The 27,939-nt window shown below is 40.4% G+C and overlaps 1 protein-coding gene across 4 annotated transcripts in view; it reads right to left on the bottom strand.

Moving 5' to 3' along the window:
* The window catches only part of LOC134528423 (protein draper), a 143,155-nt gene that overhangs the window by 66,544 nt on the left and 48,672 nt on the right, over nucleotides 1-27,939 (bottom strand). For all 4 annotated transcript variants that reach the window (XM_063362025.1, XM_063362027.1, XM_063362026.1 and 1 more), the window contains exon 2: nucleotides 20,855-20,987. In XM_063362025.1, coding sequence (XP_063218095.1) covers nucleotides 20,855-20,967 — 113 coding nt within the window. In that variant the 5' untranslated portion in view covers nucleotides 20,968-20,987. The remainder of the gene's footprint in view (nucleotides 1-20,854; nucleotides 20,988-27,939) is intronic.

The following is a 27,939-nucleotide window of genomic DNA, read 5'->3' as shown; positions in this document are numbered from 1 at the left end:
TCTGAAGCGTGCATGATTGAAGAATGTGGTGACACATCTGAGGCTGACATGATTGAGTACTGTACTGAAGCACCTCAAGCAGGTAAGATCGAAGACTGTGATGGCGGTCTGAGACCAAAACGATGGAAACGACGTAATAAAATAAATTATCCTGATCAAGTTTGTGGTGCTGACATGATTGAAGACTGTGGTGACACATCAGAAGCTGACGTGAACGAAGACTGTGCTGACACATCTAAGGCTGACATGATTGAGTATTGTGCTGAAGCACCAAAAGCATGCAAGAGTGAAGACTGTGATGGTGGTTTGAGACCAAAACGATGGAAACGTCGTAATAAAATAAATTATCCTGATCAAGCTTGTGATAATCACTGGCGCGATGACGAAAGTGACCTTGAGGTTGGTGTTAAAACGATAGACACCAGAGATAATATTTATTATAAACATGCAAGGATGATGAACGCAGCAGAAGAGTTTGATTATACCTCATGGGAAGATCCTAACATATTGGTTGACAGGCTACGACTACTACATGGATCGCTTTGTGCAGGAAACTATTCGAACTTTAAAGAAATATCCTTCATACTCAAAGAACTGAGGGAAGCTGGCTACATACAATAATGGCTTAAATTAAATGTATGTGTATAAACTTGAAGATATATTAATATATTTTCTTTCCAAATGGTATCTACCATTTATCGAAATCTGATTTCTAAATAAAACTTATAACTTAAAGGTGCAAAATACGTTACCACTGCCAGTCAAAATGTATACTAATAAAGACATGTTAGTAATCATGCCAAGTTCGATAAGAAAAGTAATTGGAAACAGTTGGAACCAACTGAAGATGGAGCTCTTGGAACAATTGGAGCCTTTTGGAGCATTTGGAGCCTTTTGGAGCTGTTGGAGCCATTTGGAGCATTTGGAGCCATTTGGAGCATTTGGAGCTGTCAGGCATTTGGAGCCTTTTGGAGCTGTTGGAGCCATTTGGAGCATTTGGAGCCATTTGGAGCTGTGTTAAGGAGCTGTTGGAGCATTTGAAGGCCGTTTTGGAGCATTTGGAGCCATTTGGAGCATTTGGAGCCATTTGGAGCTGTGTTAAGGAGCTGTTGGAGCATTTGAAGGCCGTTTTGGAGCATTTGGAGCCATTTGGAGCTAAGAAGTAGTCGTTGCACGTCTATGCAGGGCTAATTGTTTATACGATTGCTGGCTTTCGCAAGTGATTCTGTAGTAGGATAGAAATTGAGTAATAAATATTATGTTTGTAAAAGACTTTGAGGTGTTTTTGGTTGGATCTTTTGTCGAAACTTATAAGTGAATATAATTCCACAGTGCATTCTACCACGAAAATGAAGCCTAAAGATGTAAAGGATGATCGTCTGCTTGGGACTGTATTCACCAACACGAAGAAGAAAGATACACGCAAGCATAAAGCTAATGTTGGTGACATTGTGAGAATCTCCAAGCAGAAAGGTGTCTTTGAGAAAGGTTTCACGACGAATTGGAGTTCTGAACTTTTCCGTGTGACACATGTTCGTGAATCGGAACCAAGGACCTACTACCTCGAAGACTTGGACCACAAGCCTATTCGTGGTGGCTTCTATGCTGAAGATATCCAGCCTACGATGTATCCGGACACATATTTGGTGGAGAAAGTTCTCAAACGAAGAAATGGCTGGTCTTTTGTGAAATGGTGGGGTTTCCCGTCTCAATTTAATTCGTGGGTAGCGGATACAGAAATCGAGAAGCGCTAAAGGTGAATAACACCTCACTTACATTTTTTTTTTTCAAGTACTTCGGAATGATTAATGTTTATACATACATTACAACATTTAAAGTACGATTATCGCACAGGAATTATCTCATGTCATTTATGTAGTTGGGTAGTCTAAATATATTTGGTTATTCAATTGTTCTAGCTCCTGTAGCATACGCCTGTTTTGTCTGCTGCGGGAGTGACGTCTGTGCTTGGGAAGAGGCTTTCACAGCAGCGCGTGTTCGGGCAGGAGGAAACACACAGAGCCACTCAGGGTGTTTGTGCCGTCAACCATAGGCTACGTCATGTTTTTGGAATGTGTTGTGCAGGATATTTCGAGCGAGTTCTGGAGTCACCGTAACTGCCACCCAGTGGTGTGGGGGGCTCTGACGACATCTCCATGCTAACGTGGTAGTCTGCTTCTAACCACGCTCCTATCATCATGGCTTCCACCAGTGTTTACGTGGAGAGTGCTTGCGATTGTAATTTAAACAGTGTTACGATGGACGATGTTCGGGAATTTGTAATGGAGGTAGTACGTCACTACATAGGTATGGACTTTAATGATATACATTACCACCTTACATCCTCCACCCTCAACATTCTCGCTGAGTTCCCTGAGGAAGAGGAATTTATTACCTATTTATATCAGGCTGTTATGACCTGCATCGAGGCCACAAAGGAAGCGCAAGAGGCGAACGAAGATGTGGATGAAGGAACGGATAGTGGCTTGGGGGATAGTGATGAAGACGAATTGTAAATTTGTGTGTACTACGACACCAAAGGTTGTTACAACCAGTCTGACATTCAGCATCCTAGAGACAACATCAGCACTGCAGCCTTGCAGTCATACCTGTAGAACTAGCATCAGCCTTGAAGAGCTAGCACAGCTTCACACATCAGTTATCGTGAGGCTGACATGATTGAGTACTGTACTGAAGCACCTAAAGCAGGTAAGATCGAAGACTGTGATGGCGGTCTGAGACCAAAACGATGGAAACGACGTAATAAAATAAATTATCCTGATCAAGTTTGTGGTGCTGACATGATTGAAGACTGTGGTGACACATCAGAAGCTGGCGTGAACGAAGACTGTGCTGACACATCTAAGGCTGACATGATTGAGTATTGTGCTGAAGCACCAAAAGCATGCAAGAGTGAAGACTGTGATGGTGGTTTGAGACCAAAACGATGGAAACATCGTAATAAAATAAATTATCCTGATCAAGCTTGTGATAATCACTGGCACGATGACAAAAGTGACCTTGAGGTTGGTGTTAAAACGATAGACACCAGAGATAATATTTATTATAAACATGCAAGGATGATGAACGCAGCAGAAGAGTTTGATTATACCTCATGGGAAGATCCTAACATATTGGTTGACAGGCTACGACTACTACATGGATCGCTTTGTGCAGGAAACTATTCGAACATTAAAGAAATATCCTTCATACTCAAAGAACTGAGGGAAGCTGGCTACATACAATAATGGCTTAAATTAAATGTATGTGTATAAACTTGAAGATAAATTAATATATTTTCTTTCCAAATGGTATCTACCATTTATCGAAATCTGATTTCTAAATAAAACTTATAACTTAAAGGTGCAAAATACGTTACCACTGCCAGTCAAAATGTATACTAATAAAGACATGTTAGTAATCATGCCAAGTTCGATAAGAAAAGTAATTGGAATCAGTTGGAACCAATTGAAGATGGAGATCTTGGAACAATTGGAGCCTTTTGAAGCATTTGGAGCCTTTTGGAGCTGTTGGAGCCATTTGGAGCATTTGGAGCCATTTGGAGCTGTGTTAAGCATTTGGAGCATTTTTTGGAGCTGTTGGAGCATTTGGAGTCTTTTGAAGCATTTGGAGCCTTTTGGAGACATTTGGAGCGTTTGGAGCATTTGGAGCCATTTGGAGGCATTTGGAGCATTTGGAGCCGTTTGGAGCATTTGGAGCCATTTGGAGCTGTCAAGCATTTGGAGCCTTTTTTTGGAGCTGTTGGAGCATTTGAAGGCTGTTTGGAGCATTTGGAGCCATTTGGAGCTAAGAAGTAGTCGTTGCACGTCTATGCAGGGCTAAATGTTTATAAGATTGCTGGCTTTCGCAAGTGATTCTGTAGTAGGATAGAAATTGAGTAATAAATATTATGTTTGTAAAAGACTTTGAGGTGTTTTTTGGTTGGATCTTTTGTCGAAACTTATAAGTGAATATAATTCCACAGTGCATTCTACCACGAAAATGAAGCCTAAAGATGTAAAGGATGATCGTCTACTTGGGACTGTATTCACCAACACGAAGAAGAAAGATACACGCAATAATAAAGCTAATGTTGGTGACATTGTGAGAATCTCCAAGCAGAAAGGTGTCTTTGAGAAAGGTTTCACGGCGAATTGGAGTTCTGAACTTTTCCGTGTGACACACGTTCGTGAATCGGAACCGAGGACCTACTACCTCGAAGACTTGGACCACAAGCCTATTCGTGGTGGCTTCTATGCTGAAGAGATCCAGCCTACGATGTATCCGGGCACATATTTGGTGGAGAAAGTTCTCAAACGAAGAAATGGCCGGTCTTTTGTGAAATGGTGGGGTTTCCCGTCTCAATTTAATTCGTGGGTAGCAGATACAGAAATCGAGAAGCGCTAAAGGTGAATAACACCTCACTTACATTTTTTTTTTCAAGTACTTCGGAATGATTAATGTTTATACATACATTACAACATTTAAAGTACGATTATCGCACAGGAATTATCTCATGTCATTTATGTAGTTGGGTAGTCTAAATATATTTGGTTATTCAATTGTTCTAGCTCCTGTAGCATACGCCTGTTTTGTCTGCTGCGGGAGTGACGTCTGTGCTTGGGAAGAGGCTTTCACAGCAGCGCGTGTTCGGGCAGGAGGAAACACACAGAGCCACTCAGGGTGTTTGTGCCGTCAACCATAGGCTACATAATGTTTTTGGAATGTGTTGTGCAGGATATTTCGAGCGAGTTCTGGAGTCACCGTAACTGCCACCCAGTGGTGTGTGGGGCTCTGACGACATCTCCATGCTAATGTGGTAGTCTGCTTCTAACCACGCTCCTATCATCATGGCTTCCACCAGTGTTTACGCGGAGAGTGTTTGCGATTGTAATTTAAACAGTGTTACGATGGACGATGTTCGGGAATTTGTAATGGAGGTAGTACGTCGCTACATAGGTATGGACTTTAATGAAATACATTACCACCTTACATCCTCCACCCTCAACATTCTCGCTGAGTTCCCTGAGGAAGAGGAATTTATTACCTATTTATATCATGCTGTTATGACCTGCATCGAGGACGCAAAGGAAGCGCAAGAGGCGAACGAAGATGTGGATGAAGGAACGGATAGTGGCTTGGGGGATAGTGATGAAGACGAATTATAAATTTGTGTGTACTACGACACCAAAGGTTGTTACAACCAGTCTGACATTCAGCATCCTAGAGACAACATCAGCACTGCAGCCTTGCAGTCATACCTGTAGAACTAGCATCAGCCTTGCAGAGCTAGCACAGCTTCACACATCAGTTATCGTGAGTACTGGCAAAAATGACATTATTTCTCTGCAACATTCAGTGCCTCACATCACAAAAGGGGTATAACCGCGCCGGTGCTACGCCGCAACTCACACTTCATTGACGCTTGTCCTGGACGCACACGTAACGTTTCGGTTGCTGATGCAGCCTTAAGTATGTCTAAGCTTGTGGGAAATTTACTGTCAGGTCGTATATGATATATAACACAGTTGACCTTACTACATGCTTGATTGCGTACATCTAGGTTGTCCTCGTCACAGTTCGACACCCAGTGATGACCAAAGTTGCAGACCTCCAGCTGGAACTGACCATCAGCTGTCACGAAGAACACACGACGGAATCCAGACGTTACCTCTGCATACTCAGCAGATGGATCAAAAGACATTTTGACCACAGTACACGGGTACTGGATGAGATCTATGATTCAACTAGCTTCTTCAGGATCGTTGTCCTCAAATTTATATCACAGTACAAAATTTCAATATGGCCGCTGGACATGTTATTAATTTGTCAACATTTAATTTTCAAAATATTATTTAACTGTAAAAATTAAATGCAATCATTAAATTAAAGATTTGTCTGTTATCAAAGAAACATGTACAGTATACTTAATGCTCTAAGATGTAGATGTTATATAGAATAAAATAATGTTTAGTTGGATGAAGAATATATATAAATTGTATTTTATGATTTAATAAAATTTAAACAGTTGATATTAAGAGGTGTATCTTAATTTTTGTAACTTAGTTCTGTATCGGGTGCAGATGGAGAATGAGTGTTTAATTGAGTGTTGATTTTGAATATGAATGTCGAATTAAGTATTGATTTTTGAAAAATGAGTGGAGAGTATTTATTTCCATACATTACAACATTTAAAGTATGATTATCGCACAGGGATTGTCTCATGTCATTTATGTAGTTGGGTAGTCTAAATATATTTGGTTATTCAATTGTTCTAGCTCCTGTAGCATACGCCTGTTTTGTCTGCTGCGGGAGTGACGTCTGTGCTCGGGAAGAGGCTTTCACAGCAGCGCGTGTTCGGGCAGGAGGAAACACGCAGAGCCACTCAGGGTGTTTGTGCCGTCAACCATAGGCTACATAATGTTTTTGGAATGTGTTGTGCAGGATATTTCGAGCGAGTTCTGGGGTCTCACAGCATCGCTCCACTAAAGTGGTAGTCCAAACTTTTAAAGACTTATGGAAACCGCCTGGATAAATGTATAAAACTGTATGGCAAATTCCATTGCGCTCATTGTAATGTTCAGCTACTTAAATTCTGGCTATTCGACCACCCATACTACTATGTATAATTGGGTCTCGAGTTAATGTTGCCTTTGTCACTATGATGTGTAGTGTGTGAATATTATGTGATTTTATTACTCGTTATTTACTTCTTTTAAATCATCGATTGTTCTTAACCCTTGCTGTTTGTAATAAGATTTAAATAAATATGTGTTTAACATTTACGTTGTTTGCTTTAATTTCAAAACATTTAATTGCCGCTATTATTGAATTGTAACTATAAGTTATTAGTCTCCTCAGCTAGAGTGATTGCTTTAATACATAAATTCTAACACTACCTTCGAGATGTCTTCCGCCACTACGAGAAGAAGAGAGAGAGACTCTACACAACACCAATATTTTATAAATACTCTATCATATTTAATAAACATACATTAATAAATAATAATAATAATATGGCTACAGGTTCCAAACTTATCTCGACTGGTTACACATTGCATAACACTTGTAGGTTTTTAAATTCAAACTTGGCACCATCCGGCGACAATACCTTGAATTAAAGATGGCCGACAGTGGTGCCATCCGGTAGCGACTTTATGAATTAAAGATGGCGATGGTGGCGCGCTCCGGCGGTAACTTTAAGAATTAAAGATGGCGACGGTGGCACACTCTGGTAGCAACACTAGGAACTAAAGATGGCGATGGTGGCGTCATCTGGTATCGATTATATTAACTAAAATATGGCGACGGTGGCGCCATCTACCAGCCAACTTGAGAACCAAGATGGCGGCGCCTCTGGCAACTAATTTTTGAATTTGGCGCGCGATACTAGCGACATCTACCAGCCAACTTGAGAACCAAGATGGCGGCGTCTCTGGCAACTAATTTTTGAATTTGGCGCGCGATACTAGCGACATCTACCAGCCAACTTGAGAACCAAGATGGCGGCATGCGACACCTGCCTGCCGACTCCCTAACTAATATTTGAATTTAGCGCCATCTGGTAGTCTGTGCTGGAATTAAAGATGGCGGCTGTATAATAATTTTAATTTAAAATGTGGGGCCTTAGGTATGCATTAAGGAAGGCAAAAACACCCTCCTCCCCCATTTATCATAAACTTGCCGTCAGTACGTAGCATATATAGATTATTTATTCCACCATATCCCAATTGGTCTCGTGGTCTAGTGGTCAAGGTGTCCGCCTCGTAACCACGACATCCTGGACGTTTTCACGTCCCATGGATCGAATCCCAGCCTCGGCACTGAAAATATTTTAGTTAAAATAAAATAATCCCTGCTGCTATCTGGTGGCGACCAACAGAACTATATGACGTCACAAGATGGCTGCCTCCAGCAGACGAAAACAAGATGGCGGCCACCAGCAGACGAAAACAAGATGGCGGCCACCAGCAGACGAAACAAGATGGCGGCTGATGATTACATCGAATTTCAAAAGTTCGAAAAAAAAATTCTAATCCAAGATGGCGGCCGTGACGAAAAGTGCAACGGTGACGTCACGATTCGAAGTTGGTGGAAATTTCTAGAAATATAAAATGGCGGATGGATTAGCATGGATTAGCATATGGATTAGCATGGATTAACATATGGATTAGCATAGATTGGCATACGAATTGGCATAGATTGGCATACGAATTGGCATAGATTGGCATACTGATTGGCATAGATTGGCATGGATTAGCATAGATTGGCATGGATTAGCATAGATTGGCATGGATTAGCGTAGATTAGCATAGATTAGCATACGGATTAGCATACGGATTAGATGACGTCATCCAAGATGGCCGCCGGATCCTCGATCCTCCGCCTGTTCTTGAACCCCCTATTTCCAACTACTAAGGTCATCAGGGGCAAAGGCTTTGGTACTGGGAACAGGTTTTAAAACTTTATTTTTCCTGCAATTTTACTTTACATATTCATGCCTCCAACCGCAATCTATAGGTGGAAGTTTATTGCCCATCCAATATTGCACCTGGAGGTAAACTCGTAATAGATGTTGGTGAGCTGCTTCTGATGCAGTGGCGGATTCATAGGAGGGGCGCAGGGGCCGCCCCCCCCCCCCCCTTGACCAGGGCAGCCCAGCACCAAGCATGGTTCTTGGCAAGGGGAGGGCGCGCACCCGGCCGCCGATGTTATACAATACACATTCATACACTTACCTTTAATATTCGGGCGAGACGTAAATGAAACGGATAGAGCTTGGAAAAAGATCTCTGGCTGCATCCAAGCAACCAAGGTGACGTAACAAGGGAGTGTGTGGAAGAGGTAGACCTGCGCCACCCCCCCCCCCTTGAGATTTTTCTGTATCCGCCACTGTATCTGATGTGGGGGGCAATTTTGATAAACAAAAGTTAGATTTTAAAGCAGATTTACTTGTCATGGATGTAAATTTGTAGTAACGAGCTTCATTCAGATTAGAATATCTCATAAGCCTGTACATTTCAAGTATGAATATCTCTCCCTTTTCGAGTAATTCATCGCGAGATACATCTTTTTCCAAAAATAACTCTGCTTGAATTTTGGCTTGTGGTACAACTTTGATCACATCAACAGATTTTGTCTTTCCCAAACCAAAAAATGACGAGGTGGTGTCACAGCCTGTAATCGCATATGCAAATAAAATAAATTTTCTGATGCTCTTGTGCACATTTACTAATGTTTGTATGTCATAATAAACAACAGAAGGATTTTTGCCACAGATTTCTTTTCGAAAGAATACAGAGTTATTTTCAGGCGCAAGTGCTACAAGCAGTACCAGAAGATCTGTGTCTGATCCCACAACAATGACTACATTGAATTTATCGAGATGTTCAATTCCTGTTTTTACGATGTCTAAGTCAGCATCTCCCTCGGCTATGAATGAACTTATTCCCCTTCTATTTAATGCTTCAGACAGTTTCTTAATTAATTTTTTTTTTGTTATTCGTATTAGATAGAAAAGCTTCCTTTTTCGTCATACATTTTGTATTTGTCTCAAATTCTATGTTACATGATGATTTTTTAGCAGATCTTCTTGACTGTTCTTCTCCCTTAGTTGTTGGCTCTGAAGGGTATCCATCAAAAACAACAGTTGAGTTCATTACATATTTTGTGACGATATATGTGCAGTAATTTTCAATGATTACTCCAAAAGTATCTTCAATTGGCCATGTTACACTATGGAGGAGAAAGCCTCCATCAATAACTATACCAGTACCTGTATCTTATTGGGGTTTAATTTCATCAGTAATGCCCTCAGGAAATACCTTCAGGAATGATGACTTCGCTCCTTTACGTAAAGAAACATCATCGAATAAGGATGGTGGTCGAGAAGCCAGTTCGTACGAAAGGTAAACTTTTAATCAAGTCGGACCATCACACAAACAGAGTATTCGATTGAATAACTGTTGAGGATTCACAGTCACTCGCTTTGATCGAACAGCCACAGATTTGTGACTAGATTGAGCCAGTACCATATCCTTCCTATTTAATTTCAGTTCTCCGAAAGACTGTCCCTTCATTTTTTTTTCATAGCTGCCCTGCCGCCCGCCCGCCACGACCCTTACCAATAAACAACTCTTCACGCTATTGCCGAGATAAGACAAGAACGTGTAGCCCACTCCTGCTCCGTCATCGCGAAGACTTAATAAACGAGACGCAATAAGAGTATGCATACGTGGTGTGCCTGCCACTTAACCCAGTTCTTGCTGCCAAGGCTAAAACATACTAACCCTAAAAGCCACTTGACCCTCATACGTTTTATGGCAAATTTACCATTATCTAAGTAATTTCGAAACGGGGTTGCAGTGATCCAGTTCTTGCCTTTGTCAAAGGCGATTCGGGTTCGAAACCAAGCAGGAACTCCCAGATTTTCGTCAACAGGAATCGAGCCGAGACTATGATGCAGGCCAAAGTGTTTCATCGGAGAGCTCTCGTTCCTTCCGCCCGTAATATGTAAAAATAAACACCACCGAACAATTATTTTTGATTCCATTTTGTATTGCGAATGAATACATCAATATATTAATAATTAGCCTACTATTATATTTAGGTTTCTATTTAAATTTTAAAGTTTTAAATCCTGCATGTAACAGAGGAATATTAAAAATAACAATCTCATGATAAGAGTGGATTGTAGGGAAGCCGGGTGGATGGTTGTAGCAGGTCGGTGCACGCTAGCCATACGCATGCGCTCACTTCCCCCCCTACCCAGCAGTAACCAATGAATTCCCCGATATAAACTATACATCATTTTAAAGCTAGAAGTGTGTGCTACAAAATTTACTTGAAGACTTTTTGTGTATTTCCAATATTTAAAAACATCCAGAACGAGACATTAAAAACCCGTTTTTTTTTTTATGTTTGTGATATTATAACGCCTTAACTATCAACATTAAAGAAAATATTGTCCAAAAAAAATTCGTTGTCTGTAAAGTCGGTTTACGGACGATAGTTTAACGTGACAACGTCATAACAAAACATTGATGAAATGATTGATCCAGAAGAAAATATGATATCCAATTCGGCCTGAGACTGAGCCGTAATAGTTTTTTGCAACCAAACCATTAAGGCATTAAAAATATGTTATTCTTTGAGGATGTAATTTTTTTATATTTTTCTATCTTTTGTATGATAAAATCTACCTCTGCATACTTTTATGAATAAAATTGAATCATTTTGTTTGAATTATCACTATTTTGTATGGATACAAAGAAGGAGTGAAATGAAATCTACAATTTAATTGATAAATTTACTTTCATTTGCACTCATTAATTCAAATATGTTTATTACTTTAGTAGTGTCGCGCACGCCGTATTTATTTTTACAAGTACAAAAATGGGAGGTATCGCGGCCGCGGGGAGAGCGATGCTAAACCGCACGGCCACGAGGCCATCTTGGAAATAATAATTTCAGATGTTGTATATATGCTTATAAAAATTTTGTTTTGTGTTGTGGAAGTTTTAAAAACGTATGTAGTCCGCTATGTTTATTTCTTATAGTGGTAGGCGGGAAATTTAAAGTATATTGTCGGCTGCTAGTCGGCCGCCATGTTTATACTAACTTCAAGATCGTCGAGAATGTTTTACGCTTTTTCGCAATTACACATTTAACGACGAAGTTTGTTCGTCGTGAAATTAAACGTAGAATTTAATAAAAATGCCCTTGCAGTTAATAAAATAAGTATTAGTAAAAAGAATTTCGGCTTTAATCTCCAACCCAGACGCTAGTGGTGCGCTGGGACCGAGATTGAAATTAGTCGAGAATATTTTACGTTTTTATGGCTTCCAGTGCTCAAAATGTTATGCAGTTGTGGCCCCGGGCACGAAATTGTATTTATAATTCATTAATAATAACGCCCCTCGCGATAAACAAAGGAAAATATGTATTAACGAGTGCCTGGTTGCCGCGGACGCGGGTAGATTGCGCGATTCGTTCGGTTCGTGTCCGTCACCGTAGATGACAGCAACGTAGGGGAATAATATTATTTCGTTTTTATAATACGAATTTATAACAAATACGCATCCCAAATACACCAAACTTATTTATAATGTGTTACAATATTTTTTAAAACATTGTGCAAAAGATCCTGGGTGTAATTTGAATTATTATGTGTAACTGTAAAACACCATTGTTCGTACAAAAACGTATTTGAAAATTCAACATTACTTTTAAATAACCGTACCGATTGTGCTGAAAATCGGTGGACGATCGTTAAATTACATAATATTAATAATTCAAACGACGAAAACATGATTGAAAAGTCAAATCGTTGGTTGTTCCAATCGAGTGGAAGAGAGATGCGGCGCAAGCGTACAATGAGCGTAACGGGTCACATCGTAGTGGGACAATGTGCGTTACGGAACACTTTTTCGTGCGTGCAGCCGGCGTTCATCGATTTATTAGACGTTGTCACGTCAAAAATATATAGCCATGTGTTGTACAAAGTTACAATATCTTTCTTGTAGTAAGATATACTATTTCATGGCAACTAGTTTCCAAAGAAATCTTGGGTAATAGTCCAGAAAAACTTTTCCTGTGTATAAAAAAAAAGTGATAAGTTTGTGAGATATGAGTGTGTGCTTTATCGTGTCCTGTGGCAATTTTCCTTGTGCACTGGATTAATCTCGCCTGTTTCTTGTTTCCTCCGAGCAGCGGGGACATGCCCAAATACCAGCTCGCAATCTGTTAGTTATGCGCCAAAAAACCTCACGGAATTAAAAAATTAGAGTAATTCGGAAAGTACCCAATAACTGTCTTATTGATTTGTGTTTCAGGAGCTGGCCGGCAGCCGGGTGGGTGAAGACATCAGTTTCCCGCCGCCAGGGGCGCATGCTCCCGTGGTTACACCTCATCCAGGTGCGAATACATCTCTATGGATCTCGTCCAAGCACCAAATAACGCGTTGGTATAAACTCTTCTGCACAGTCCATATCTACTCTAGGACCATCCTCAAGGCCTGCTCACGTGAATGAGCCCAGGTTTTTTTACCTGGGCCAAACTTAACTAGCAGTGTCTAGCCTTAAACCACGGAGTTAGGAATGTCCAGGAGACGGCATGCTGTGACGTAGACGGTCACTTTTTAAACTCGCCATCGCCATATTGTATACACCCAAAACACTGCGAAAATGATGCTTGATCACGCCTGATGATGGTTAGTAAGTATGAATTAGAATCTTCGTCGTTAAAAACGGTCACTTTAATAAAATAATATCATTTAAAACTGTTTTTACACTGCAAACACTACACTTCAGCCAATGCTTAGGGTGGTTAACCAATATGGCGCAATAATTAGCTGAAGGAAATAAACGGCTTCACGCAGTTAGCATGTAATCATGCAGACATGACCACCTCCTGCATTAAAGGCATATAAGTAAGGTTAATTCTACTACAGGCTGGGAAGAAAACGGGTTTTCTTATGGGCCAGTTTGGCACAGGGAAAATTTCTCCCGCTGGGTGTGCTGGCGCAGCAACAGAGAAACATCCTACAATGTTTGTTTGGGGGGGGGGGGGGGGTGTTAACGAGAGAAACTGCATGGTTAGTGATTTTTATTTGCAGAAAATTGTAATGAACAGCGCTTCCAGGAAGAGTACATTTTCGGCATATCATCGCAAGCAATGGCAAGGTATGACTGGATGAAAAGGTATTAGTTTTTGTTTATTTATAATTTTTTGGTTAGATACAGGATCCACATTTACTAAACCTGTTTTGTTTTCGTTTTTCGTTTTAATTAAGTTTGCTGTAAATTATGAAAGTCTTTATTTGGCCTAAATGAAATAAATTAAGAAATAGGCCGTTTTGGTATCCAAGTTTAATACCTATAGTCCAGTCAATGAATGTTTAAAAGGGGGGTGTAGAGGGAAATGGAAGGAACACAATTTTTGACTTTGGGACTTTGTTTGGACTAGTAAGGAGGTAAACATAATAAAAGTCCCCACTTCTAGGTGGTGAGCGGGAGGCATGTAGAAGGTCCCTTTTTTAGGTTTTTCTCTTATATCTCGGAAACTATACGCTTTAGTGAAAAGACCAATCTATACTAAAATAAAGCTGAAAAAAGTTTCCACAAAATGTATTCAGTTCAATTTTTCTCTATCCCGCATAGTTTATGAGATATTTGCGTTCAAATTCACTAATATTTAAGGGGGTAATGTTTTTTCTTACGTTTTTTGCCCTATTTGACTAGATAACTTTTTATTTGTTCGTCGTACGTAAAGGTCATGCAGAAAGACCGTTGTAGAGAATTAAATTTTCTTTAAGAAAAACCAAACATTTTAATTTTATCTTCAATCATTGTAAAGTTAGAACAATCTTACCTTTTTGTGTAAATCGCGAGATTTTTCAGAATAGTTTAACTTCCGTATTTTTCGCTATTCCACTGCTCTAACTATATATAAGTTAATATATACCTACATATTTATGCGTATAAACAACATGTAATATATATAGTATATATAAGTGGTACATAAATAAATTATTTGTATACATGTATATGTGTTTTTTTCAGGTACATATATATTTCTGCAAAAGTAATATTGTTTGGTATCGTTTCATACTATTTTTGGCACCGGGAATCGAATGGAAGAACTTTCAGGGCTCCTTTGTAGAGATACAGTACAGTAGAAATGCACCTCCATAGAAGAGTTTTGTGGGGTTCTATTCACGTCAAGTGAGCAACACAAAGATTTTGGACAAGCCCGCCAAATTAAGGATGCAGCGGATGTTACCAAACTAATTCAGTGGTTTGGGAAATATTTTCCCTTTCCGGCTACCAGCGACATCATATCCATTGCGACGGGGGTGGTTGGTGACAAAACAATCACATGCTACAATGCTGTTACAGTTGGTAAACAAGCAATAGCTAAAATGGTGAGTTGCCCATTTTCTGATATTAAACTGTCTCGAAAAAATCTAGTACTCCCCCTTTTGACTGTAAGCTCGTCAATCAAGATCAATGACGAAAAAGTGTCGGTGGATCCTTTTTTGCTATTCCAACGCATAGCCATAAGCAAGAAAACTGACCAAGATTTAAAACTTATTTGCAATATGAATTAGCTCCTTTCCCTTTGGTTTCTTCAATGAGGGTGGGATGAGGAAATCGAGGAAGTCGGTTCTCTACAAAGAGCTCAAAGCAACAACCAAAGAAGTACATGTGACACATTTTGACATTGTTATGGACGGAGGACTTCTCCTCCACAAATTTATATGGCAAAGAGGTTCCACGATATCTGTAATTTGTGATGGGTATTCCAATTTCGTGAACAACCACTATCGTGGAAGGAGTTCTACTGTAGTGTTTGATGGGTACACGAGATCCTCATCAAGTACCAAGGTCGCTGAGCAGCAAAGGCGGTACCATCTCAGAAAGTCAGCCGACATACATTTCAATCAGGAGACAGTCATAACTGTGAAGCAGGAAGACTTCCTTTCAAATGTCTACAACAAAAGTCGACTGATTAACATGCTAAAGGTCACACTACAGGCACATGGAATCAGTACCCTTCAAGCACAGAACGATGCCGATGTCCTCATTGTAGACACAGCTGTAGAGTTATCACATACCACTGCTGTTGCTGTTATAGGTGAGGATATCGACCTAATAGTCCTGTTGATGGCCAAAACACCTGGTGACCAGGATATAATTTTCGTGAAGCCTGGATGTGGAAACATAAATCCTTCATTGTTTTCTACCCAGGAGCTTCAGACCCAGGGGCTGCGAGATATACTTTTTCTACATGCCTTCACTGGGTGCGATACCATCTCAGCAGCCTTCCGAAAGAGTAAGCTTGGATTTATCAAAATGTATTTTAAGTCTCCAGATGTCCAGGGAGCTGCTGCAGTTTTCTCAGACCTGTCCTAAACAAAGGATGATATAGAGGAAGCTGGAAAAAAGTGTATTTTGAGGTGGTATGGGGCCCAACCTAAAGAGAGGTCTTTAAATGCTTACCGTTACCAATCTTTGGTTAAATCGGTAGCCAATATCAAACTGGACATCTCATGCCTCCCACCAACTGAGGGGGCAGCGAAACAACATTCACTGAGGACATATCACCAAGTCCAGACGTGGTTGGGACATGAGCTGCCTCCTCAGATGTATGGGTGGGAGCTAACCACCAATAAATTTCTAATACCGGTGCACAGTAAGCAACAGGTTGCACCAGATGAAATATTAAAAATGATATTTTGTCGGTGCACAAAGGATTGTGCCACCACCAAATGCGGTTGCAGAAAGGTATCTCTCAAGTGTTACCCTGCCTGCCAAAGTTGCCAGGGTAACTGCCTTAATGGGGGCCCCCTCTTGGACAATGAGGATGAAGAACTCGACATCGATACTCTGCCAGTCATTCTCCAAGGTCTATCACCTTCCTCAACGGATGAAGAGGAAAACGAAGCAGAACCCACCCCAGGGCTAAGTTCCCATGACGAGCCCGGACCATCCCACCCCAAAAGAGCCAGGAATTGATAACAACTATTACTGCACAATTGTACTATAAGGTAATAATATATAATTAATTGAAAAGTAACATAGTTCCACAAAAACATTTACAAGTTCATGTGTCAGTAAAATAGTTAAGTACAACTGTTGTTGCCTCTATACTCACCCTAACACAATTCCTTTGCGGAATGAATGTACAGTTAATAGATACATATATTATACATTATTAATTGCACATTATATATTTTATAAATTTAATTGTATACAAGTGTTATTGCTTGTGTAGAGGGTTATTATTGCTCCTAATTAACAACAATTCAGTGATCCTTGATAAAGTGCCAATTATGAGTATTATTAGGAAGTTTTCATCATATATAGTAACTGCATTTCTTAAGGGGTAAGAGATGGAGCTGTCAAAGTTGTTCCATTACATTCAGGGTGTCCAAAATAGTTTTATACGACACCAAATTAATTATGCTGTTAAAGAACTAGGTATATAAGTTAAGGCAAATATATATGTTCAAATTATTTCTTTATATGCCACTTAGCCTATATGTAGTTGATACTTGATACTGTTCATACATATAATTAATACGTATGTATTGGCTTACATTTAGAGTTATATCAGTGGAATAACAAAAAATAGGGAATTTAAACTATGCTGAAAAATCTCGCGATTTACACAAAAAGGTAAAATTGCTCTAACTTTACAATGATTGAAGATAAAATAAAAATGGTTGGTTTTTCTTAAAGAAAATTTAATTCTCTACAACTTTCTTTCTGCATGACCTTTACGTACGACGAACGGATAAAAGGTTATCTAGTCAAATAGGGCAAAAAGAGTAAGAAAAAACATTTCCCCCCTAAAAATTAGCGAATTTGAACGCAAATATCTCATAAACTATACGAGATAGAAAAAAATTGAACTGAATACATTTTGTGGAAAATTTTCTAAGCTTTATTTTAGTATAGATTGGTCTTTTCACTAGAGCGTATAGTTTCCGAGATATAAGAGAAAAACCGAAAAAAGGGACTTTCTACATGCCCCTGTCCCTCCCGCTCACCCCCAAGAAGTGGGGACTTTTATTATGCTTACCTCCTTACTAGTCCAAACAAAGTCCCAAAGTCAAAAATTGTGTTCCTTCCATTTCCCTCTACAACTTTTCATTGACTGGACTCTACCTCGTCGTTTTTGCGAAGGGGCATTAAAATGTTTCATGGGTTTTTAATTCTGAGGATTGTAGCTAGTTGAAAAACACAATTTTTGAGTGTATAAATTTTTGGACATAGATTTTACATTATAAATGTAATTAACCTAACCGACCTTTATTTATTTTTTCACCTATTTCCCAGAAGCTGCCACTTTACATCTTTAATGATTACTTTAGGACTTTACACAGCAATGTTGCTCCTTATTTTTAAATGCAGCTGATTTATTGGCTGTGAATAACAACTGACCTTTGTAAACCTAGCCCATAACGGGTTATTTTTAAGGGATGATTTTGGACAACTATAAAATTTTCCGCACTTTTTCACTCCTTTTTATCATACAAAATAGTGATAATTCAATAAAAATGATTCAATTTTATTCATAAAAGTATGCAATCATTTCATCAATGTTTTGTTATGACGTTGTCACGTTAAACTATCGTCCGTAAACCGACTTTACAGACAACAATTTTTTTTTTTTTTTTTAATATACTGTTACGAACGCGAGAGACCAGAGACGCGATGCCAGGTTCGGAGCTGGTTGGCGGCCCTGCACTGCCACGTGCGGTCCGCTGACGTAAGGCATGCCACGCGCGCCTGGCCGGATTGCAAGGGTCGTCGATAGCCCGCTTCGCCACACCCATCACAACCCCTCCCCGCTGCATGATCTTGCCTCTGCGTCAGGAGTGCTGCCCAGTGAGGAGTGCCGTCTGTGGAACTTAGTGACTCGAGAATAAACATTTTTAAGTGCGAGTCATTGGTGATTGGGCATTTTTAACTAAGATTATCTATTAATGATGCAAATATTTGTACCGTAATCAATAAAACTGTAATTGGTCCTCACCTCTTTGTTTCAAGACTAACACTTTTACAGTTTTATTTTGTATGGCTTGTACTGTCTCAAGTATTATGGAAGATTTAGGAAAATGTTGACACTGAGGATTCTGTTAAATTAACTTTGTTTCGTGGTATCTAGATAGTTTCACCTTGAACTTCATGAATATAGTGTCTTTATCACATTTTTCTCGTATATTTTTTTTTAATTATACATATAAACGAAGTTATACATATGTATTTATAATTTCAGAAAATTTACCCTAAATGCAATATGCTCAATGATTGTGCCTATAACCGGAAATAGGAGTGGTATTTAAGATTAGGTTGTACAATTAATTTTTTTTGTGAACCTCAAAGTTGATTGCACGCACTTTTATTTTTTTTTACTTCGTCATCTTCGGGATCTTCCTGTTGCATAATTATCTTATTTTTATGTGGGAGCCTTTAATATTCTATGTTAGCATCATACTTTCTACTACACTGAGTTTAGCACACGGACATAATACTAGGCCTGTTTCAAAACCAAATTTAAAACCACTACGAGAGAAAGATCAAGCCTTTGTAATTCAAAAACATAAAGTATGGAAAGAGTTTATATATATTTAATATTTTAATTTAATATTCTTAAACAGCGCCTATTGCATTTAAAAAAAATTGGTTGTCTGTAAAGTCGGTTTACGGACGATAATAGTTTAACGTGACAACGTCATAACAAAACATTGATGAAATGATTGCATACTTTTATTAATAAAATCGAATAATTTTTATTTTAATAATAAAAGGATAAATACTTGAAATTATACTAGTAATCAGATTTTTAAAATGCAAGAATAATTAACCTTTATTGCCGAAATTGTTGTTGTAATAAGCAATGAAAACCACATTAATTTTTCACTTCACTTTATAAACAGTAGACGAAACAGTTCACGTGTAGATGACTTATAATTAATTTTATAAACTGTCGTTTAGCTATAAAGTTTAAATATAATTATGAACAAGTTTTCATGTAAATAAACTGTAATATAATATATATCATAAATTATATGAATCACCACAATTTTTTAGTCAATTGTAACATAACCTATTACTGCACTCGCCGACAGCGTAACGGAACACAGCGTAGCGGAACAATGAGCGTAACGGGACACAGCGTAACGGAACAATGAGCGTAACGGGACACAGCGTAACGGAATAATGAGCGTAACGGGACACAGCGTAATGGAACATTGAGCGCAACGGGACACAGCGTAATGGAACAATGAGCGCAACGGGACACAGCGTAACGGAACAATGTGTGTAACGGGACACTTTTTCGTGCGTGCAGAGGGCGTTCGTCGATTTATTAGACGTTGTCACGTCAAAAGGTGTCCCGTTGGTCGAACTCCACTGCTATCTGGCGGCGAAACCATTTAGTGTGCCAAACTTACAACACTGATCTTCTAACCTGTTGTAGAATTAATCTTACTACAAGCTACGGCCTGAGACGCACTTTAGAGCAAATGCACTGGATACTAAAACAGGACAGTTATATGCTAATAACACAGGCAAGAGACGCGACTACAAAAATATATACCTATCAGATAACTTGTTAAATTATATATTATATGGTGTCAACTATTACTAACATTTTTTTAAGCAATTCGAAGAACTACATAAATATGTACCTATATTAAAAAAAAAGAGAATTTGCATTGCCATAATGTTGGTACCATATTATGTATTCATTGTTCATACTGGTGATCAGGGCCGGATTTAGAGGTCTGGAGGCCTCGGGGAAACAGAGGAGCGGAGGCCCCCTGGCCCCTAATTATTTTCCAAATAAAATGAACAATTTTTTTCAGTCGAGTTTTCCAATAAATAATTTATTGTGAAATCAAGTAGATTCTCTGAGTATTTAAAAAACATACATAAATATAATCGGAGACAAGAATTAGCTATATGAAATTAAATTTTAGTGTTAATGAATATTTCTGTTAATATTTAACAATAATATAATCATGTACATATGTACAAAGTACTGTAGGTAAAGGTAAAACAGCGAAAAAAAGAATTTCAAAGAAAAATATGTTTACTAGTGTTTACTTGTCGGAATTTGAAAGATTTTTTTTTTTTCCGAAGTCTCTATTGTGGGGGCCCTCCGTTTGTGGGGGCCCTCCTTTTTTGGGGGCCCCGGGGCTTTCGCCCCGGTTGCCCTCCCCTAAATCCGGCCCTGCTGGTGATTCCGTCTGCCATCTATCGGGCTGACGTGACAACACCGCAAGGTGATCCCGGTGTTAGTCTGCAGTGTATTTGCCAACGCACTGGTAGGTCGTACTCACTTCTCCTGGCGCGTGCAGATGTTGGGGCCCTCCAGCCCGGCCGCCAGGCAGCAGCACGTCTGCAGCGACAGCAGCGCCAGCAGCGGCGCGGCGCCACACCACCGGCCCGCCATCTTGTCGCAGCTCCCTGTCCCTGCGACAACACGCGTCACCCGATAACCTCCAGCGTCCAGCCTTCGCCAACAACACGGAACACTTGGTGACAGGTCTGGCTCGTTTAACATGCAAATATAACCGTTTAGGATTTCCGCAGATTACTCACTTCTTGTTAAAAATATAATATGTGTTTTGATAACTTTATTTTTACTATAGGGCCTTAATTTTTTTCAATAAGTTAAGTTGGGATAACGGTGTTTACAATCCACTAAATAAAACATGACTTTATTCAGATGAACTGTTACTAGATTTTTATATAAATTAAAAGCATAGCTCGCTGACTTTTCCTTGATTTCTTCGGGTCTATGTTTATTTATATATACTCTGACCAAAGCATGTAATACTTTTAAAGATACCGATTAATATGAATTTTTACGATATTTCAGTAACACTGGGATAGCTTTGCCTGGCAGATTATTCAATGTTGTAACAAAAATGTTTACACATAAGCAAAACGCTTGGAAAGTGTGTACAAGGTGAGGTTTCTTACGTCATACTCCGAGGCACTGTCAAAGGTGGAATTCATCCTCGCATGCCATAAAATTCTACTCAAGAAATACTTGGCGCGTCAGCACTGCAACGTGACAAGGACTGAACCCACACACAATATGCGTCAATGGCTTGGGGACAAGCTTTATCTGATCAATTAGTAAAAATTCCCCGGCAAAAATAAAGTTTCACTGCCGCCCCCCTCCAATGGCTTCCAAGGTTGGACCTTGTCTGTAACGATATAAGGAGTCGTGTAAGTTAGCACTTTTAGACATTTTTCCGTACGGTGTGGCTTTAATAGCTAAATGAACATGAAAACACGGAATTCTTTTAAAATAGGTGAGGAAAAAACTCCAACACGAGAGAAAGCATATAACTGCACAAATGAAATATGGGAGAACATTAAGAATAACCTAAAAAAATTGCAGGAAATTAGACTCATGAACCACAAGGAAAGACTACGTAGGTAACATGCGAAATTCTGAATATAATTAAGGGATAAATCAATAAATTTAAGCTCGTGACTCTATGGGAAGGAATATTATTGTAAAAAGTCGAACGGTATGGTTTAGAGTACGATGAAGCTGTAGACTCATATTTAATGAAACAAACCCGTGATGTAGCAGGGGCGAGATGGGGATTGAATATAAGTATGTATATCTCACCACCGTCCTTTTTTTTTTAACTAAATCCTAAAACATCTATCAATCACACCAATACAAGGAAATAATTTGAAAGCAAACGGCGGGCAGAGTGGTTCTAACCCCCCCCCCTCCCACACACACACACACACACACACACAGGAAAAAAATAATCTGTGAACGCTACTGGAACTCATATATGTATGAACAGTGGACTAAACACGCCTCTAGAAGTTATGGGAATAATATATCATTGACATTAAAATGCGCACATTGCACATAGTTGCGAAAAATAAGTTTCTAACGTACGGTAATGATTCATTTTCAAAAATACATGTCAAGGTGAAATGTTTGTTTATACTATTTCAGTGCGCTTTAAATACCAAATACTTTGGAACCCGATTTTTTTTAAAGGCAAACAACCAATAACTTTGTCTGTTTTCAAACTGATAATACATAAGCTTGTATTTGTACAATTTTATGATTTTTTGGGGAACTAGTAAAGGGGGGGGGGGGAATTGGGGGCTACATATTATCTGCCATATTTGTGCAGTAAGAATAAGGATAATAAAATTTAATACAAAACTGTATAATTTTTCATGTTTAAAGTTCAAAGTTTACTAGCTACTATGTGAAAAAATAATTAAATATTACCTAGCCTTTTAAAATAATACAAAATTCTGATGATTTTAAAAGGCTAGGTAATATTGAATTATTTTTTCTGGAAGAAATTTAAACCATACTATACGCAACAGCCACTAGCATTTCATTTAAACTTAAAAATTTTCATTTTTTATTCCGAATGTTATAAATTCAACTTTTACAGCTAATTATGCAAAACGCAAGCAGACCTGGAACGGGACTTATGCCCTTAAGGCAATAATGGCTTCTCTCGCAGAGGTACGGCAAATGGAAGGATGAAACCTCTGGTGCGGATCTAATGAGCGTTCAAAAGTAATCCCGACGAATGCCTGCAGCTACATCCGCTGGCGACAAACCACGCGCTTAGCACACCAGCTCTTCCAGCACGATCGAACCACACGATGGCCAAAACATACGAGAAGAAGAATACGCGCAAGTATCCTGTGGGTAGAGACTGGAAAAATTCGCGAATACATTTCGCGATAGGCTCAAATACAAATATTTATACCTCAGTGCTGCCTCTGCTATTGGCTCACAACTCACCTGGAGGACTCTGGGCCAATGAGAAACGCCCGACCAAAGCTTTATCGAATCACAGGCTGCTACGTTGGGACGTCTCACAAGAGACCAGCCAATGAGTGGGTGGCATTTGACCGAGTGTAGGTAGAACTAAGGAGTTTATACTGGAGGTCATTGAACCCGCGAATTTTTCCGGTCCCTACCTAATACAGTCGCTGGCGCAGGCATACCGTAGTGGGGTTTCCCACCGGCTCAAAAGCGCCGAGTAAGAACGAAGCCGGTGACGCTGGAAGCAGCGCTGGACGCGAGACGGACGCGGGTGGCGGACGGGCGGAGCGAGGTGGCTCATGCCTTATCGCCCCGCCGCGCTATCACAGCCGCCAGTGGCGCGTGCCGCGGCCGGCTGCGCGGGTCTGATTAGCTCGCGGCGACATTCCTCTGCTTCTCAGCTGCTCGTCTGCACCACGCAAACATTCGCGGTCTCAATGACCTCTAGGTAGGGACCGGAACAATTCGCGGGTTCAGTTCACGATATGCTAGAATCCAAACAACTGTTACCTTTATATTGCTTCTGTGATTGACTCACAGTTTATCTGAAGGACTTTGAGTCAATGAAAAATCTTCAACCAAAAAAGTATCGAATCGCAAGCATCCCAGTTGAAGGGTGTCACGAGTCAATAGCCAATGAACAGGTGTCATTTGCCGGAGTATGTAGGGGGATGTGGAGTCTATCCTAAAGGTCATCAAAATCGCGAATTTTTCCAGTCTCTAGTGATACTTAGGGCCATGCATATTTCTCGAAAAAAAAAAGAAAACAACCAAGGATAGCTGAAAGTAAAAACACTGTAGCATGGTCTGTATTCCGTGAATGGGTGAGTTTCGTTCAGGTACATATAGATAGAGACCGGAAAAATTCGCGCTTTCGATGACCTCTAGGATAAACTCCACAACCCCGTACCTACTCAGGCAAATTCCGAATGCTCATTGGCTATTGACTCGTGACACCCGTCAACTGGGACGCTTGCGATTCGATTCTTTTTTGGTTGAAGGTTTTCCATTGGCTCAAAGTCCTTCAGATAAACTGTAAGCCAATTACAGAAGCAATATAAAGGTAGAGTTTTTTGGATTCTAGCATATCGTGAAATGAATCCGCGAATTTTTCCGGTCTCTAGTGATTGGTTTACAGTTTACCTGAAAGACTTTGAGCCAATGGAAAACCTTCAACCAAAAAAGTATCGAATCGCAAGCGTCCCAGTTGACGGGTGTCACGAGTCAATAGCCAATGAGTAGAGACCGTAAAAATTCGCAAATTCATTTCGCGGCAGGCTAAAATACAAATAGTTATACCTCAGTGCTGCCTCTGCTGTTGGCTCACAACTCACCTGGGTGACTCTGGGCCAATGAGAAACGCCCGACCAAAACATTATCGAATCACAATCTGCTACGTTGGGACGTCTCACAATACAGCAGCCAATGAGTGGGTGACATTTGACCGAGTGTACGTAGAACTATGGAGTTCATCCTGCAGGTCATTGAACCCGCGAATTTTTCCTGTCCCTACCGATCACAGTAATTCACTGCGGAAGCAAACGCATACCGAGTGGCTCGGTCAAACTAGGCAACGACTTCTCTCGCAGACGGCCGCCAATCACAAGGAATAAACTGTTGGTGTGGGTATATCTTGTTGGAGTCTAATAGGCGTTCAGATATATTCACGAAAATTGCCTGCCCCTAGTGATACTGTTAGTTTAGTTTTTATTTTATTCTATTTTTGAGTACTTTTTTTTTTCGTTTTTCTTGACTATAGTTTTTATTAAACTTACCTTGCATGTGTCTACTTAGTAAGGGTGTATGTGGTTAAGTGTGAGACAAGGCGGCACGGCTTAACAAATAAGACAGTAAAAGGTGAACTGTGAGCAATATCGCGCGAGCAACGCAAAGATCGAGGCCTTGCCTGCATAACTGACGGTCTTCCCCCGACCATTGGGCGAGCAAGGGCGATCGACAACTGAAGATGGCTACAAAACGTCACGCCATTAATCACACGAACCTGGCCTCGACGCAGACACCAAGAAGTAGTTTATAGTGACTTGGCACGAGAGCCCGCGAACTGTTCCCGAGGGCCAAGTCAATCCAAGTGCCAGATACACATGAGTTAGAGTGTATTTTTCTACAATAAATATTATGAGTTATACGTAGAGACCGGAAAAATTCGCGGATTCATTTCACGATATGCTAGAATCCAAACAACCGTACCTTTATATTGCTTCTGTGATTGGCATGCAGTTTATCTGAAGGACTTAGAACCAATGGAAAACCTTCAACCAAAAAAGTATCGAATCGCAAGCGTCCCAGCAGACAGGTGTCACGAGTCAATAGCCAATGAGCAGGTGACATTCACCTGAGTAGGTAGGGGATTGTGGAGTCTATCCTAGAGGTCATCGAAAGCGCTAATTTTTCCAGTCTCTACTTATAGGCTACGTGGGGTCACGTGTTTTTCGCGAAATAATCTGATCACTCATTGGTAGAGACCGGAAAAATTCGCGAATTCATTTCGCGATAGGCTAAAATACAAATAGTTATACCTCAGTGCTGCCTCTGCCATTGGCTCACAACTCACCTGGATGACTCTGGGCCAATGAGAAACGCCCGACCAAAGCTTTATCGAATCACAGGCTGCTACGTTGGGACGTCTCACAAGACAGCAGCCAATGAGTGGGTGACATTTGACCGAGTGTACGTAGAACTATGGAGTTCATCCTGCAGGTCATTGAACCCGCGAATTTTTCCGGTCCCTACTCATTGGACTGCAACAAGGTTTGCCCGCGACTAGCGAGTGTTCCCTTGTGATTGGCTGCCGTCTGCGAGAGAAGCCATTGCCTTCTTCGGGCGTTTGCTGTGACTGGAGTGCTGACAGTTGACGTGTACCTGATATAAACCCATCCAACCACTAAACTCAGACGATGCTACAAAGTAGGGGCAGGCATTTTTCGCGAAAAGATCTGAACACTTATTAGACTGCAAAAAGGTATACCCGCACCTGTGGTGTCTTCCTTGTGATTGGCGGCCGTCTGTGAGAGAAGTCGTTACCTTATTTGACCGAGCCACTCAGGACGTGTTTACTTCCGCACTGAATCACTGTGATTGGTGTTGTTACAATCGATATGTACCTGGGAGAAACTCTCCCAATCAAGAAACACAGACGATGCTACAGTTTCAACTTCCATCTAGTCCCGAAATCTTTTCGCAAAATCTGCATGCCCCTACTACAAAGTTTTTAACACACATCTGTTCTTGAAATCTTTTCACGAAAAGTACATGTCCCTGCGCATACGTTCTGCACAACGCCATGTGTGGTAGGTATGTGAAGAAGAAACAAGACAAATTAGTGTTTCAAAAATGTTATTTTCAGAATGTCTAAAAACATGCCATGCCACAATACATTATTCGTATGAAATAATAATAAATAATAAATTCTATATTTCTGTGATAACGATGTGTTTATCAACGGTGTCTGCTGGGAACTTATTCTACGTACGGAAACAAGGACGGCTGATACTCGACGGACGGTTCCGATGATATTTCTTTGTTGAGCGAGTGTTTACGTGGGCCGTGTTGAACGATGCGCGGGTAGGAAGGTTGGCAGCGCAGGTCTGGAGATGAATCAGCGACTTGTAGGTGGTCGCGCGGAGCGGAGGGACATCGCTGCGGTCACACGGACAGACGGACAGACGGACAGACGACCGGACACGAGGCCGCAGGAGGTCCCCGTCACATCCCGGAACTGTCCACTATCGCAGTTCCAGCTGCGTCACATGGGCTTGTGACGCTTTGTTGTCACTCTCCGAGCTCCGCTGTTTCAACCAGGCAGGTAACAAAGCGATCTCTTATCTCCACGTAGCGGTGTGGATTTTGCGCGAAAACATTTCGAGATTATAGTCGCTTGTTTGCGAAGCCCGCCCAGGCAGGGTTCTATTGTGTGCGAAAATCCCTGGTGCTTCTAGCGCGGCGTCGCCTTTCATCGCAGTCTTATGAGATTTGAGCGATTACCATAAAACATTATTAGAGACCGGAAAAATTCGCGGATTCATTCGGCGATAGGCTAAAATACAAATAGTTATACCTCAATGCTGCCTCTGCCATTGGCTCACAACTCACCTGGATGACTCCGAGCCAATGAGAAACGCCCGACCAAAGCTTTATCGAATCACAGGCTGCTACGTTGGGACGTCTTACAAGACAGCAGCCAATGAGTTGGAGACATTTGACCGAGTTTACGTAGAACTATGGAGTTCATCCTGTAGGTCATTGAACCCGCGAATTTTTCCTGTCCCTAAACATTATACGGCGGAGAAATGTAGAAAAAGGTGTAATGCAAGCGCTCGAGTGCTTCCAAGAATCTGAACCAAATATTTCACGCATAAAATTTTGTTCCAGCCATTCAATAAAGAAATGTTTCGCACATTAGCACAGTGTGTTGAAGTATATAAAGAAGTTTAAAGGTTCACTCGTGCAGTTAAACTGTGTTCATTCGCTGAAAAACTCTGTCAGTGCGTGACTCGACAACGCGGAATCGGGTCACTTGGCCAAGAAATGTCCGCTACTGACTCGATGTCTTGGAACAAAATGAACACACGT

The sequence above is a fragment of the Bacillus rossius genome, chromosome 1 (genome assembly GCF_032445375.1).
Source record: "Bacillus rossius redtenbacheri isolate Brsri chromosome 1, Brsri_v3, whole genome shotgun sequence".
In the NCBI taxonomy this organism is placed as follows: domain Eukaryota; kingdom Metazoa; phylum Arthropoda; class Insecta; order Phasmatodea; family Bacillidae; genus Bacillus; species Bacillus rossius.
This window is presented reverse-complemented; position numbering and strand designations above follow the sequence as displayed.